General features: G+C 38.4%; 1 protein-coding gene across 1 annotated transcript in view; it reads left to right on the forward strand.

Annotated features, from left to right (window-relative positions):
- The window catches only part of LOC126335203 (Usher syndrome type-1G protein homolog), a 216,278-nt gene extending 203,037 nt beyond the window's left edge, over positions 1-13,241 (forward strand). Inside the window, exons 7-9 of the mRNA XM_049998213.1 lie at positions 3,979-4,150; positions 5,561-5,727; positions 12,536-13,241. Coding sequence (XP_049854170.1) covers positions 3,979-4,150; positions 5,561-5,727; positions 12,536-12,786 — 590 coding nt within the window. The 3' untranslated portion in view covers positions 12,787-13,241. The remainder of the gene's footprint in view (positions 1-3,978; positions 4,151-5,560; positions 5,728-12,535) is intronic.
- The last annotated feature ends 489 nt before the right edge of the window (positions 13,242-13,730 follow it).

The following is a 13,730-nucleotide window of genomic DNA, read 5'->3' on the forward strand; positions in this document are numbered from 1 at the left end:
AAGGCTAACAAGCCATAAAGTACACACTGAGCAATAAATCCTTATTTGGCCAGTTTGAATTAGGTTTCCTGTAATATCCCCGAACAATTTTAAATGAATGTGTGACAATTCCATCACGAAAGAGCAGCGAATTCCATTCTCTGTTCTTGCTCAACTAAAACAGTGTTCCACTTTCAGTGCTTTTAGTGATAATGAGGTACTGTACTAAAATATTCTTCCTTTACCTTTGAACAACAATGAAAGGGTTATAGCGAAATGCAAGTTCCTTTTTGGAGAGGTAAGAAATATTAGGATGCATACAAGGGCACACAGATGGTTTATTTTCCCTCCCTAAATGTGCAATGGGAATAGGGCAGGGCATTGCTGAAGTCAGTACAAGGTACTGTCCATTATGCATCATGCAGTGGTTTGTGGAGTGTGCATGTACATGTATAGCTTAGTGGAAGCTGAAATGAAGCAAAAAGTGCAGAAAAGTTGGGGTAGTAGGTAAAAATGTAGCTTGATGAGAAGTGAGGATCATTCAACAATATGAGACTGAAGAGTTTTATCATCGGTCACTCTTTCTACTCTGTTGAAGAGTTTCTTGTAAAATCAAACTGATTTCTATGTTATATTGTTGGTTTTGTTTACTTACAATTATGGCTTGACTTTTTTTGGGTCCATAAACCTTTTATTTTATTTATTATTACTTTTACATTGTAATTTTCTGTACTGACAAGTTCCATGACTTTGGAGTTGTGCACCTCAATTTGGTTGCATGGAACTAGATGTGTAAATAAATAAATAAAAAATATAACCATTGGAAAAATGCTCCCATTGAAGCATAGAAAAGGTAAATATGATCCTCTATAAAAGACTCTGACAGAAAAGTGGGGAACCAGCAGCCTCAATCCTCATTCCACATTTGGCATCCAAACATATTAACACAGAACATTCCCGATCCTTTTACCCAGTCTCTCTTTGTCATTAAGCCTTCATAATCAGCATCTCCCTCATCTCCCTCTCACTGCCGATGTCTATATATGTATCTCTTCCACTGTCTCCTTTTTCACCCATTTGTTTACATTACATCACACTCTCCTCTATCACTTAATGTGTCTCCTTTTGTCTTTCTTTCCCACTGCCTGTGTCTCCACTATAGTTCAGCAGCAAAAAATTCTGGGAAGGCCCAAATTTTCTCTTATACCCCTATGTTTAAAACTTTTGTCCAGGAAGCACCCTCGCTACAGCTATTTTTTAAAGTTTGCCAGTCTGGGAGGGTCCAGAACCCCCAAGCCTATGTATGCTTCCCATTCATCTGTATTTCTAATTTCCACTGTCTCCTATCCCTTTTGCTCCAGCTGCTTCTCTTTGCCTCCATTTCTCTTTCTCTTTTGCTATTGCTGTCTCTCATTGACCAAGAATATTTACCCGCTCTTTGACTCCCTCTGCTATTGCCTTCATACATATCTCTTTCTCTTTACCTGTCACTTTCTCTCCCTCACCAACACTGTCTCCTCTCTCTCTACCTCTCCCACTGGCAATGTCTCCCTACTCTTCCACCAACAAAGGATGCCAGTCATTTTAAGTTCTTTTTAGGCATGTTAAGACCCTTTTAATCCCATTTTTTCTCACTGCAGTAACACTTTGGGCATATGTATAGATGTGAAGTACTCATTATATGAAGAAAATACATCATAAAGTTTTATTGGCGAAAAAATGCTGACTAAAAAGATAGTTTTGTGACCTCAGAACCATTATGATGACCCAAGAGGCCTTGTCATGTTTTCACTACATCATTTGAAACTAGATTTACACCTCAGAATGGATATTATGTGCAGTAACTTTGAATCTTTGCATCTCAGTAATGGGTAATGACATTGAAAAAAGCTTTAAGGCTCTCTGAGAACATCATCTTAAGAACATACGGTAAAAATTTCAAGTTTTCCACAGATAGAAATTATAAACACAGCTGGTATTGTGGGCACCAAAAAATCATGGATTTATGGGGTTTTCTCAGGGACCACTTATGAACAAACAGTGCTTTTATGAGCCACCAGAAATCCACCGTAGACCACACCTAATGCAAAAGAACCAACAGATTTGCTCAGTTTGCCTGAGCTGGAGGGAATGTGTAATATTTAAACTATGATCCTGTTCTGTGGGATAGCTACAGTATGCCCATTCTTCCAATAGGTGTACAAATGTTACTAGGCCAAGGGCTATCCAAAACACTTGACCCCTTATCCCTGTGATCAACAGATTTAGAGATATGATTCCTTGAACAATCAGATTTTTGTCAATGAATTTTTGGAACCTATGGATACTATGCACCATCGTGCATGGAACAATGTAATTGCAAACATCTGTATTTGGTAGTATGAGCAATGACTACTATGAAAAAGTTTCATTTCTCTAGATCACATTCTTAAATCTTTTGTCTTTCTGTTCTGTTCTTATCCCCTCCTCTTCCCTCCATTTTTTCAACAGTTTTCCTGTATGTATGTATTATGAGATATCTGCTATCCTAACAACTATTTAATAAAAATTTTCTATTAATTTCTAACTTCATCCCTCTTTATGTAATTTACTCCTTCATATCATTAACCATAAATGCAATTTATCTGGGTTCTGTGATCAGAATCCCTTACCAGTATGATAGTGATTTTAGTTTCTATACTTACGCAGTACATGTAGAAATTTTCCTCCAGCAAGTTCCCGTACATTACCGCACCTGCAAATTATGCACTAGCAAATAAACAATAGCTTAAGGGAGGACTTATAACAGCAACAGTAGCAGTCTTTTTTTTCCCCAAAAGTAGCATCTTTCCCGTGTGTTGATTAAGATATTTATTTACAGCTATTGCAAATAGTAGAGTCAATTCCGTGCCACTGCAGAATACCTTTTTTTTACCAGTACTTCAAATAAGTTATGAGGTCTTGCTTCCTTAGCAATAAAATTATCTCAGATGTGTTATAGCATCCCCAGTCTTTACTTTCAATTTATTGTTGTTTTATTTTTCTCTTAAATTTAGCCTCTTTTCTTTCTTCCAAATACATTCTTTGGTAATAAGTATATTCATTGAACTCAGCTGATGATCTAGACTTGTCTAACTTTCTTAAGTGAATTATTAACTTAATATGAATCTCATTGCTTCTGATGCACTGTTTGCATGCTATTTGCTTGCTTTATCTTTCACATATGTTCACCAACTTTAGAGACATAACAATAAGTAAGTTAAGACATTTTGCTTATTTTCATCCACTGATGTTGAGTACAGGATAAAATTCTGGGTAACTCCTCACTTAGGCAAAACGTATTAATTGCACAAAAGACAGGAGCTAGAACTATATATTTATAGTACGCACTTGTACATCTTACAGGCACCTGTTTAAACAACTGTGAACATTAACCACAGTCTGACAATACATTCATTTACTCATGAAATTTGTTGTATACAATCCATTGCTGTTTGTGGGTAATAGTGATATTCACCAATATAATACGAGAAGGAAAAATGATCTGCAATTCCTTCTAGTGAATCTAATTTTGAGACAGATATGAGTGCAACACTTGGGTATAAAGGTCTTTGATAATTGAGCTATTGAGATAAACTGTCTGAGAGACAGCAGAAGTGTTTTCAAATGTAGATTAAAGTTGTTTCTTCTTAACAATAGAAATAATGAATCCATTCTTCAAAAGGGAGAGTAAAGTTAGAGCACCACAATTTTCGCATTCACTATGACTTTCTATAACAATTCCCAGATTACATGTACAGTCATTTGTAATTCATAGAAAATCTCCTGGAGTATCAAGAATTACTTTACTGGAATTTAACTGTTACAAGGGAATTTTTTCTGTTTCAAAGCTTTTGCATTTTAGTTTGTATATAATAATTTACAATTTTTTACTATATTGTGATCACATTTCTTCTCAACAGTAATTTTGAATTGTTACGTATAATATTCAAAGTATTTATCAGCTATATTTTTGTACAGGAAAACGCGGCAGACTTCAAGATGTCGTCTTTGATACTAGTGGTGACCTCAGTCGTTGTATGTCAGAACCAGACCTCCTCCATAACACAGACAGTGGTTTTGGAGATGAAGTTCTTCTGCAAGAACCAGCTAGTATCTTTGACAGACCAGGTTTTGGAAGTGTAGCTTTCAGGTACGTTCTTAGGAGTTGACACTTATAGCAGATTACCATGTAGTAAAATTAGTTAATATGTCATAATATGTTAAGTAATTAAGGGGAACTTCCAGGTGTTCACCTGAGTTGTTTCCATTTTCTTTTTCGCACAATATTTTGATGACTGATCCAGTTGTCTTCAATACATGTTGTGAGTTGAGCAGTTATGTGTACTAGCTGCCTGAATTTCCACAGCACAACTCAGAGCATGTAAAGACGACTGGGTCAGTTGTGAAAATATTGCAAAAAAAAAAAAAAATTGAAAACAAAAGCTCAGCTGGGTTCCCAAAAGCTCTCCATTAATCATGCACACCAAGAAAACCTGAGAGATCAGATTAAGCAATGTTTTACAAGCAGCAAACAATCTGCAATGTAATTATGTGACATAAAACATTAATGTTAAATTGAACACATTGGTTTCTGTGTTATACACAAAGAAATCTGTCAAACAGTTGGATTTTAGGCATATAAGTGAAAAACATAGAACTTATTCTTTATTACTTAGGTCATAAAGCAAGTCACAGAGAGTAAATGGATAGACAAAAAAGATAGATAAAAAATCAACTCACCAAGTGGTGGCAAGAGAATGTTCATACAAAAAGATTTAACTTTTACAAGCTTTTGGAGCCAATGGCTCCTTGTTATGAAAGAAGAGTTGAAGGGGAAGGAAGAGCAGTGAAGGAAGAGGACTGTAGAGGTTTAGGGAAATGGGTACAGTTCAGAGAAGTCACCCAGAACCCCGGGTCAGGAGAGACTTACTGGATGGGATGAGATTTTTCTGAACTGTACCCCTTTCCCAAAAACTCTCTTGTCCTGTTCCATCACCTTCCTTCTGCCAAAGGGAGGAGCCACTGGCTCTGAAAGCTTTTAAAAGATAAACCATTTTGTCAGTGTTCTCATGCCACTACTTTGTGAATAGATTTTTTAATCTATTCATTTACATTATATTGTCTATAATTGATTATTTTCATTGTTATAGATGATAACTAAGTTTGTTGCAGTACAGTACAGCAACTCCACCTAAACTCAGTAAACATGTCCTGCTTAGCTATATTTGTTATTAGTAACTTCAAAATACATCTTGCCTTCTCTCAAGGAATCTCATTTGCCATGAAAATATTCTTGCAGTAATCTTCAAGAATGAAATTTTGTTTGTAAATTTAAAATCCCATTGAAACCAGTACTGATAATGTGAAGTATATGCTGTAGCCCTTGTGTATCACCTCAGGACTACAACAAAAATTTCTTCACAGGTTTGTAGTGGCCATTTATTATGCACTATTCTTCCTGTTGCACATGATGTTATCAATATAGTTTTAACTGTCTCTTTATATTAAATATTTGTCTCCTTCCCAGTATGTTTCATAGCATGCTCTTGCTTGTGAACAGGAACAATATAACAGCAGTACTGACGGCTCTGCCAACACAGGAAGACCAGGACAGTGCAGTGGGACCAAGTGAAAGAGGTGTTGCTGATGATACTTCCAGTATTGGCAGTGCAGGCAGTCTCAGACAAAATAATGGCCTGCCTTGGGATGATGATGACCTCAGTTCAGGTGAATACATTACAATATTCATTATCATCAAATAAAAACATGCAATTATACTTCATTCATGAAAAAAATGAAATAATTTGTGGCTTAACATTTACCACTGGAAAGAATAGTTAATTTTGTGTGGAACATTTCACAGTGAGACTCGTAGCTATTTGAATGGCTAATACTTAAGAGATTTGGCTTCTTAATAATAGTCATTTCCAAACCACAAGGGGGTGATTTAAACCAGCTGCTACTAGTCCTAAAGGGGTCATTTCACAGAGGAGTACAGACCTCATAGATGAGCAGGTTTCAGTGGAGTGTGCATATCAACTAATTTAAAAAAAAAAAAAACACTCAAATTGGATGAGATTAATATCAAGTATGAAACAAAGTAATCTTGCTGAAGATAACCATGTTGTCACTTTCTTTATTGGCCTCTTGCAACAACAGTGAATATGTTGTGAAAAAATTGAGAAAATTATATTAAAATTCTGTTAGCACATTTGACTAATAACAGGTTTCTGTCCATGACAAAATGATATTTAAAACAGAGATGACATCTACATTTAAATATATATGCACTGGTCAACCGGAACATCATTGCTACCCACTTAACAGGATGTTTATTTACTTTTAGCAATGTACAACATTTTTATATAACATAGTATGGACTTTTAAAACTTATTGCTAAGTTCTCAGATGTAGATGACACCAAATGTCAGCACACAGGCCACACAGTTCCTGTAGGTTAGGATGGCATGATTTGTGAACTTTGAACTGGTAAACGTGCCAAACACGTTTTAGTGTTCATTTGGAATGAATTTGCAGGCCAAGACATCAACTGTAGTTCCTCATCATGCTCCCTCTGGTTATATGGTACAATTTTTCAGCTGGAAGACAGCATATACTTTTGGGAAAACATAAACCTGAAAGAGTGCATATCATTTGAAACAATTTTTCAGGAGAACTTGTGTAACATTTGGAAAGAGGTACAGGCAGAAGTTAAGCTGTAAGGTTAGGTCATGAGTCGTGCTTGGATAGCTCACTTGCTAGAGCATTTGCCCAATCCTGCACACTCTTTTAATATACCAGAAGTTTTAAATCAGCACATACTCCAATGCAGAGTGAAAATTCATTCAGCAATTTTGACATACTCCTCAGCTTCTGCAAGAACTGCACATCCAAGTACCCCCTTACTAAAGCCTGCCCAGCTAACTGCGCGGCCTAATGCACTGCTTACCAAGCAGGGAGGCAAGCCGGTCCCTGGTACAAATCTGCCTGGTGTACCAGCCAGCTGTGGGCGGTTTTTAAGGCGATTTTCCATCTGTCTCAGCAAATGTGGGCTGGTTCCACTTATTCAGCCTCAGTTACACAATGTAGGTGACAGCTGCTTAAACACTGTCTCCACATATAAGTACACCGTAATTACCTTACCATGTAAACATTTGGAGTCACACTAGTTTGGTATGAGACGTTCGTGGGGGGCGGGATCCACTGGTGGCCGAACTTCACAATAACCTTGGGTTTGGTGTGGGGCAGTGGTGGGGTGGGTGGACTGCTGTGGCCTGTTGTGGGGTTACGAACCAGTGGAGGCTACGGCAGGAGGAAGCCTCTCTGCCATTTCTAGCTCCCCAGTTCGATTCACAATACAACCGACTACTAATAACACTGCTGCCAGCATGTGTATTGCCTAGAATGCAGGTGATGAGGTGGCAATCTCCAGTAAAATGATATTTCATGACATATTAAATGATGTAACAAAGCAAGGACATGGTTCACCATATCAGACAACTCATTTTTGTTGTTTTATGATCCAGTCAAAATGTTCCATGACCACTATGACTATAATATGTAATATCAGTGGGTCAAAAACTGAACACAGACTATATTAACTAATTCTTCTGTTGCTTCTCAACAGAACAACTTCATAATTATAAATTAAAAGCACAATATTGTGTGTGTTCTACAGCAGGTATTGAGTGTGGGACACAGTTCCAGGCACTGTCCCATGCCCTCCATTTAGCAAATAAAGGCCAAAAAAAGTAAACAGTTAGAAGCCCTGAAAATCAACAGGCATCTGCCATACTGTCCTGATTTAATATTAATTGACCAATCACAGCTGAATACTTCACCTTTTCTAAATTTCACTTACTTCTCACAGTTTTCCAATGTATCCACACTCTCTGTTCCTTTCTTTTCCTCCATTTTTCCGTGTATTTATTTCCTTTATTTTGATTATTTATGTACTACATTTATTCTGTTGTTTTATAATATGTACATCTTAACTACTTTAAGAGAAATTCTTACACCTTACTTATATAATGCCACTTTGAGTTAGTTAAGTGCTTTGTCTTGTATTCAAAGTATTTAATTAATCTTTCTATGGTTTGTTGCCTTTATATTTATTTATTGTTTAAAGTTATCTAAAAACAAAGATGATGTGACTTACCAAACAAAAGCACTGGCTGGTCAATAGACACACAAACAAACACAAACGTACAAACAAAATTCAAGCTTTCCCAACCACCGGTTGCTTCTTCAGGAAAGAGGGAAGGAGAGGGAAAGACGAAAGGATGTGGGTTTTAAGGGAGAGGGTAATGAGTCATTCCAATCCCGGGAGCGGAAAGACTTACCTTAGGGGGAAAAAAGGACATATATACACTTGCACACACACACATATCCATCCGCACATACACAAGCAGACATTTTATTTTATTTTATTTTCCATATAGTTCTATAACTGTCATCCTGTTCTTCATGTCATTATTAGTCACCACCTTTTGCTATTTCATTTGAAAGTGTAAAGACGCAAGGAAAAATTGGAAAATTGTTTGCAGCCTACATGATTTAGTATTTCTTCCTAATGTAATATAACTCCAAACTATTTTTTCTTTAGGAACTTAGAGTATTTGAGCTCAGTTTGCATGTGTGCTAAACTAACACTCAGCTGCATTTCTTGCATTCTTTCAAGATTTTCCTTCTGGCAGTAAGCTTACTTAAAATCCTGTAGGATCCTACACTGGAGCAACGGTAGAGAATATGTTACTCAAGAGTCCTATATGCAGTCTCCATGGCTAATGCACTACACTCCTGAGAAAACTTCTAACCAATTGAAGTCTCTCATTTGCTCAACCATGAACTATTTACACATGTTTGTTCTAGTTCATAATAAATCCAATCATTGGTCAAAGCAGCAGATTTCAGAAGCTTATCAATAATTCGATTCTGCAGCACATTTCCTGTTCATGGGCATTTAAAATAAATATTTGAGTGAACTGCTTTAAAAGTATTATCTGCAAATTACTGCTACTGGCAGCTGGAAAGTTTGTGACAATAATATATTGTTGGCTTATAATGCAGTAACATTTAGGCTGAGGTTACTATAGTAACAGACACACCCAAATAAACAAAAGTGAAGAAAGGTAACCACATCCTTATTACTAACTAATGCATAGCACAGAGCCAGCTAACAGCACAGAAACTTCATTAGGTTTTGAACTACTTCTCTCTCTCTCTCTCTCTCTCTCTCTCTCTCTCTCTCTCTCTCTCTCTCTCTCTCTCTCTCTCTGCAATGCAGGAAGATTGTCATATTAGCCAACTGTTTATGACCATTTATGAAAAAGACATCATAAGAACAAACATTACTAACATTACTATCTGTTGCTCATTTTCCTAGAGAGAGACTGTTAAACACACACACACACACACACACACACACACACACACACACACACAACAGCAGCACCAGTGTGCATGATGGGAGTGGCGACTGGGTGGGGGTAAGGAGGAGGCTGGAGTGGGGAGGGGGAGGAATAGTATAGTGGGAGTGGCGGACAGTCAAGTGTTGCAGTTTAGACAGAGGGCAGGAGAGAAGGTGTGGATGGGGGAGGGGGTAATTAGGAGAAAGGAGAGAAATAAAATAAATTAAAAGACTGGGTGTGGCAGTGAAATGACGGCTGTGTAGTGCTGGAATGGGAACAGGGAGGGGGCTGGATGGGTGAGGACAGTGACTAACGAAGGTTGAGGCCAGGAGGGTTAGGGGAACGTAGGATGTATTGCAGGGAAAGTTCCCACCTGCCCAATTCAGAAAAGCTGGTGTTGGTGGGAAGAATCCATATGGCACAGGCTGTGAAGCAGTCATTAAGATGAGGGATATCATGTTTGGCAGTGCGTTCAGCAACAGGGTGGTCCACTTGTTTCCTGGCCACAGTTCATGTGGACAGACAGCTTGTTGGTTGTCATGCCCACATAGAATGCAGCTCAGAGGTTGCAGCTTAGTTTGTAAATCACATGACTGGTTTCACAGGTAGCCCTGACTTTTATGGGATAGGTGATGTTAGTGACCGAATTGGAGTAGGTGGTGGTAGGAGGATGTATGGGACAGGTCTTGCATCTAGGTCTGTTACAGGGGTATGAGCCATGCCGTAAGGGATTGGTGGTTGTGTAAGGATGGACGAGTATATTATGTAGGTTCGGTGGATGGCGGAATACCACGGTAGAATGTGTGGGAAGGTAGTGTTTGACAGCAGTAAGGCCATGGACATGGCTGTCCAACACTACCTTTCCAGGCACCCAATTGATTCCAAACCAACAACCTCCTTCCTAGTCTCCATGACCAGTTATATCCTCACCCACAATTACTTCTCCTTTGAAGGCATTATCTACAAACAAATCCATGGTATGGCTATGGGTACCTGCATGGCGCCATCCTATGCTAACCTATCCATGGGCCATCTAGAGGAATCCTTCCTAAAAACCCAGAATCCTAAACTCCTCACCTGGTTCAGATTCGTTGATGACATCTTTGCTATCTGGATTGAAGGTGAGGATACCTTATTCACATTCCTCCACAACCTCAACAACTTCTCCCCCATTTGCTTCACCTGGTCCCACTCAATCCAACAAGCCACCTTCCTAGATGTTGACCTTCACTTCAGAGATGGCTACATCAGTACCTCCATCCACATCAAACCTACTAACCACCAGTAATACCTCCACTTCGACAGCTGCCACCCATTCCATACCAAGAAGACCCTTTCGTAAAGCCTAGCCACTCGTGGTCAATGCAACTGCAATGATGAGCAGTCCCTCTCAAAATATACCAAGGGTCTCACTGAAGCCTTCACTGGCTGTAATTATCCTCCCATCCTTGTACAAAAACAAATCTCCCGTGCCTTATCTTTCCAGTCTCTCACCTCCTCCCAATGTCCCACAGTCCGGCCACAGAGGAGCATTCCCCTCGTAACTCAGTACCATCCAACACTGGAGCAACAGAATTACATTCTCCTCCAGGGTTTCGATTACTGCACTGAACCTACACAATATACTTGTCCATCCTTACACAACCCCCAATCCCTTGCCTCATGGCTCATACCCCTGTAATATACATAGATGCAAGACTTGTCCCATACATCCTCCTACCACCACCTACTCCAGTCTGGTTACTAACATCACCTATCCCATCAAAGGCAGGGCTACCTGTGAAACGTGTCATGTGATTTACAAGCTAAGCTGCAACCTCTGTGCTGTATTCTCTGTAGGCATGACAACCAACCAGCTGTCTGTCCACATGAACGGCCACCAACAAACTGCGGCCAAGAAACAAGTGGACCACCCTGTTGCTGAATGCACTGCCAAGCATGATATCCCTCATCTTAACGACTGCTTCACAGCCTGTGCCATATGGATCCTTCCCACCAACACCAGCTTTTCTGAAATGGGCAGGTGGAAACTTTCCCTGCAATACATCCTACGTTCCCCTAACCCTCCTGGCCTCAACCTTCATTAGTCACTGTCCTCACCCATCCAGCCCCCTCCCTTTTCCCATTATAGCACCACACAGCTGTCATTTCACCACCACACCCAGTCTTTTAATTTATTTTATTTCTCTCCTTTTCACTACTTACCCCCTCCCCCCTCCACACCTTCTCTTCTGCCCTCTGTCTAAACTGCAACACTTGACTGTCCGCCACTCCCACTATACTATCCCTCCCCCTCCCCACTCCAGCCTCCTCCTTACCCCCACCCAGTCGCCACTCCCATCATGCACTGGTGCTGCTGTTCACAGTGTGGTCTACTGCTGACAGAGACCTTAATGGCTGAAAGCTTTAATTGTATGAATCTTTTTATTGTGCCTATCGCAACTCAGCATCTCCGCTATGTGGTGAGTAGCAAACTTCAATGATGACACATTTCATAGCTTTGCTCTATTGTCGAATGACAGTTCTTGTTTTTAGCATAGCAGAATTGCTCTTGGGAAAGCAACAATTCTGAAATCTCTAGAAATGTTTTAAAATTATCACTTTGATAGCAAATGCATTTAGGTAGACCAGTAAAATGAAATACTTTAGGAAATAATGTAACATTCTTATAGTCCTGTGCACTGCATTGTGTATTTGTCTTGAGAACTTTATATTTTAGGTTTACACACTAACCATTTACAAATTTTCCTGAAGATGTTACAGAATTGAGGGTTTCTGGCTTAAAGAGGTGTTATTCATCACTTGTGTCGTCAGGTGCACAGAGACTATTATTTGTTATGTTAACAACTGGTTGTATTGTGTTTATTTATTTATAAATGAAATAATCTGTCACTGCACAGATGTAGGTTGTATGCTTCTGTATTGTGCCTGATTATATTTTGTGGCAATAAATGCTAAAACTTTTTTTTTACTGTGTTATCTATGAAAGTGTAATATTCAATTAATTATATGATTCTTATTAATGAAATCAAACAAATTATTCTAGAAATTTCAGAATGAAAGGATTCTTTATACAGTGACATTATATGCTGTTTTCTTTAAAATAATAATGTGCATTTTTTCAGATGAAGATGATGAAGCAACAGACTCACGATGGACATCTTTGCACCTATTTCTAGTATCAGCAGGCTTGGCTGAGTATACTAGCCTGTTTGTTGAGGAGAAGATAGACCTAGAAGCTTTAATGTTATTGGATGCAAATGACTTTGAGAAACTAGGTCTTAAAATGGGTCCTATAAAGAAACTGACAAAAGCCATACAGAAACGAAGAGAGGCATTAGAAAGCCCAGGAGAAGTGTCTGATAGCAAATTTTAAATAAGTGTCCAAACAGAGAAAATTATATCACTACTATATACTTCACCAGGGAGAGTACACAAAAATGAATATATTTTATATGCATTTCACATCAAACAGTTACGTTTAACATAGTATCATTTCAGTGTCATTTAAGCAGTGTGTGATATTCTTAATTTATGACCTCTTAACTGAAAATATATGAAGAAATACAAATAAGCTAAATGTACAAATTTAACTGTATGTATATAAAGACTGGAGATCACAGTCAAATAGATGGTTTTTCAGTTCAAACAAATGCCACCAGCTAATGTTATAAAAGAAGCAGCAATACTGTCAGTTTATCTCAGTATTCTTTTAAATAAAAATATATGTATATAAAATAAGCTAATTTCAAAAGGCATTTGTTAGCCTAATATTTTGATAAGGCTGTAAACCCAAATATTTGTGAAAATAAATGCTAATTTATAAGTCCATCAATGGTATTGTTTACACACTCTTACCAACCACTATTTTTTTTAGATGCAGAAGCACATAGATTTCAGAGGTTACAAATCAATAGTTTATCAATAAAAATAATTGCATATAAAAAACCTACTCACCAAGTGGCAGCACGAGAAAACACACATATTGGTTTAGGAAACGTGCAAGCTTTCTGAGCCACAGTCCTTCTTCTGGTAGAAGGGTTAAAGCGGAAGGAAGAGGGATGAAGGAAAGGACTGGTAAGATTTAGGAAATGGGGAGAGTTACTGAAAAGTTGCCTAGAACACCAGCTCAGGGGATACTTACCAAATGGAATGAGAGGATGAGACAGATTATTGGTGACTGCACCAGATGCGTGCTTAAAGGTGGAAGACATGGTAACAAGCAACATGGAGATTACTGAAAAAATATTGTGTAGAAGATAATAAAAGCAGAAAGATAACGGCATTATATATGGTAGGCAGGTGCAAGATGGGGGTTGA

The sequence above is a fragment of the Schistocerca gregaria genome, chromosome 2, assembly GCF_023897955.1.
Source record: "Schistocerca gregaria isolate iqSchGreg1 chromosome 2, iqSchGreg1.2, whole genome shotgun sequence".
NCBI lineage: Eukaryota > Metazoa > Arthropoda > Insecta > Orthoptera > Acrididae > Schistocerca > Schistocerca gregaria.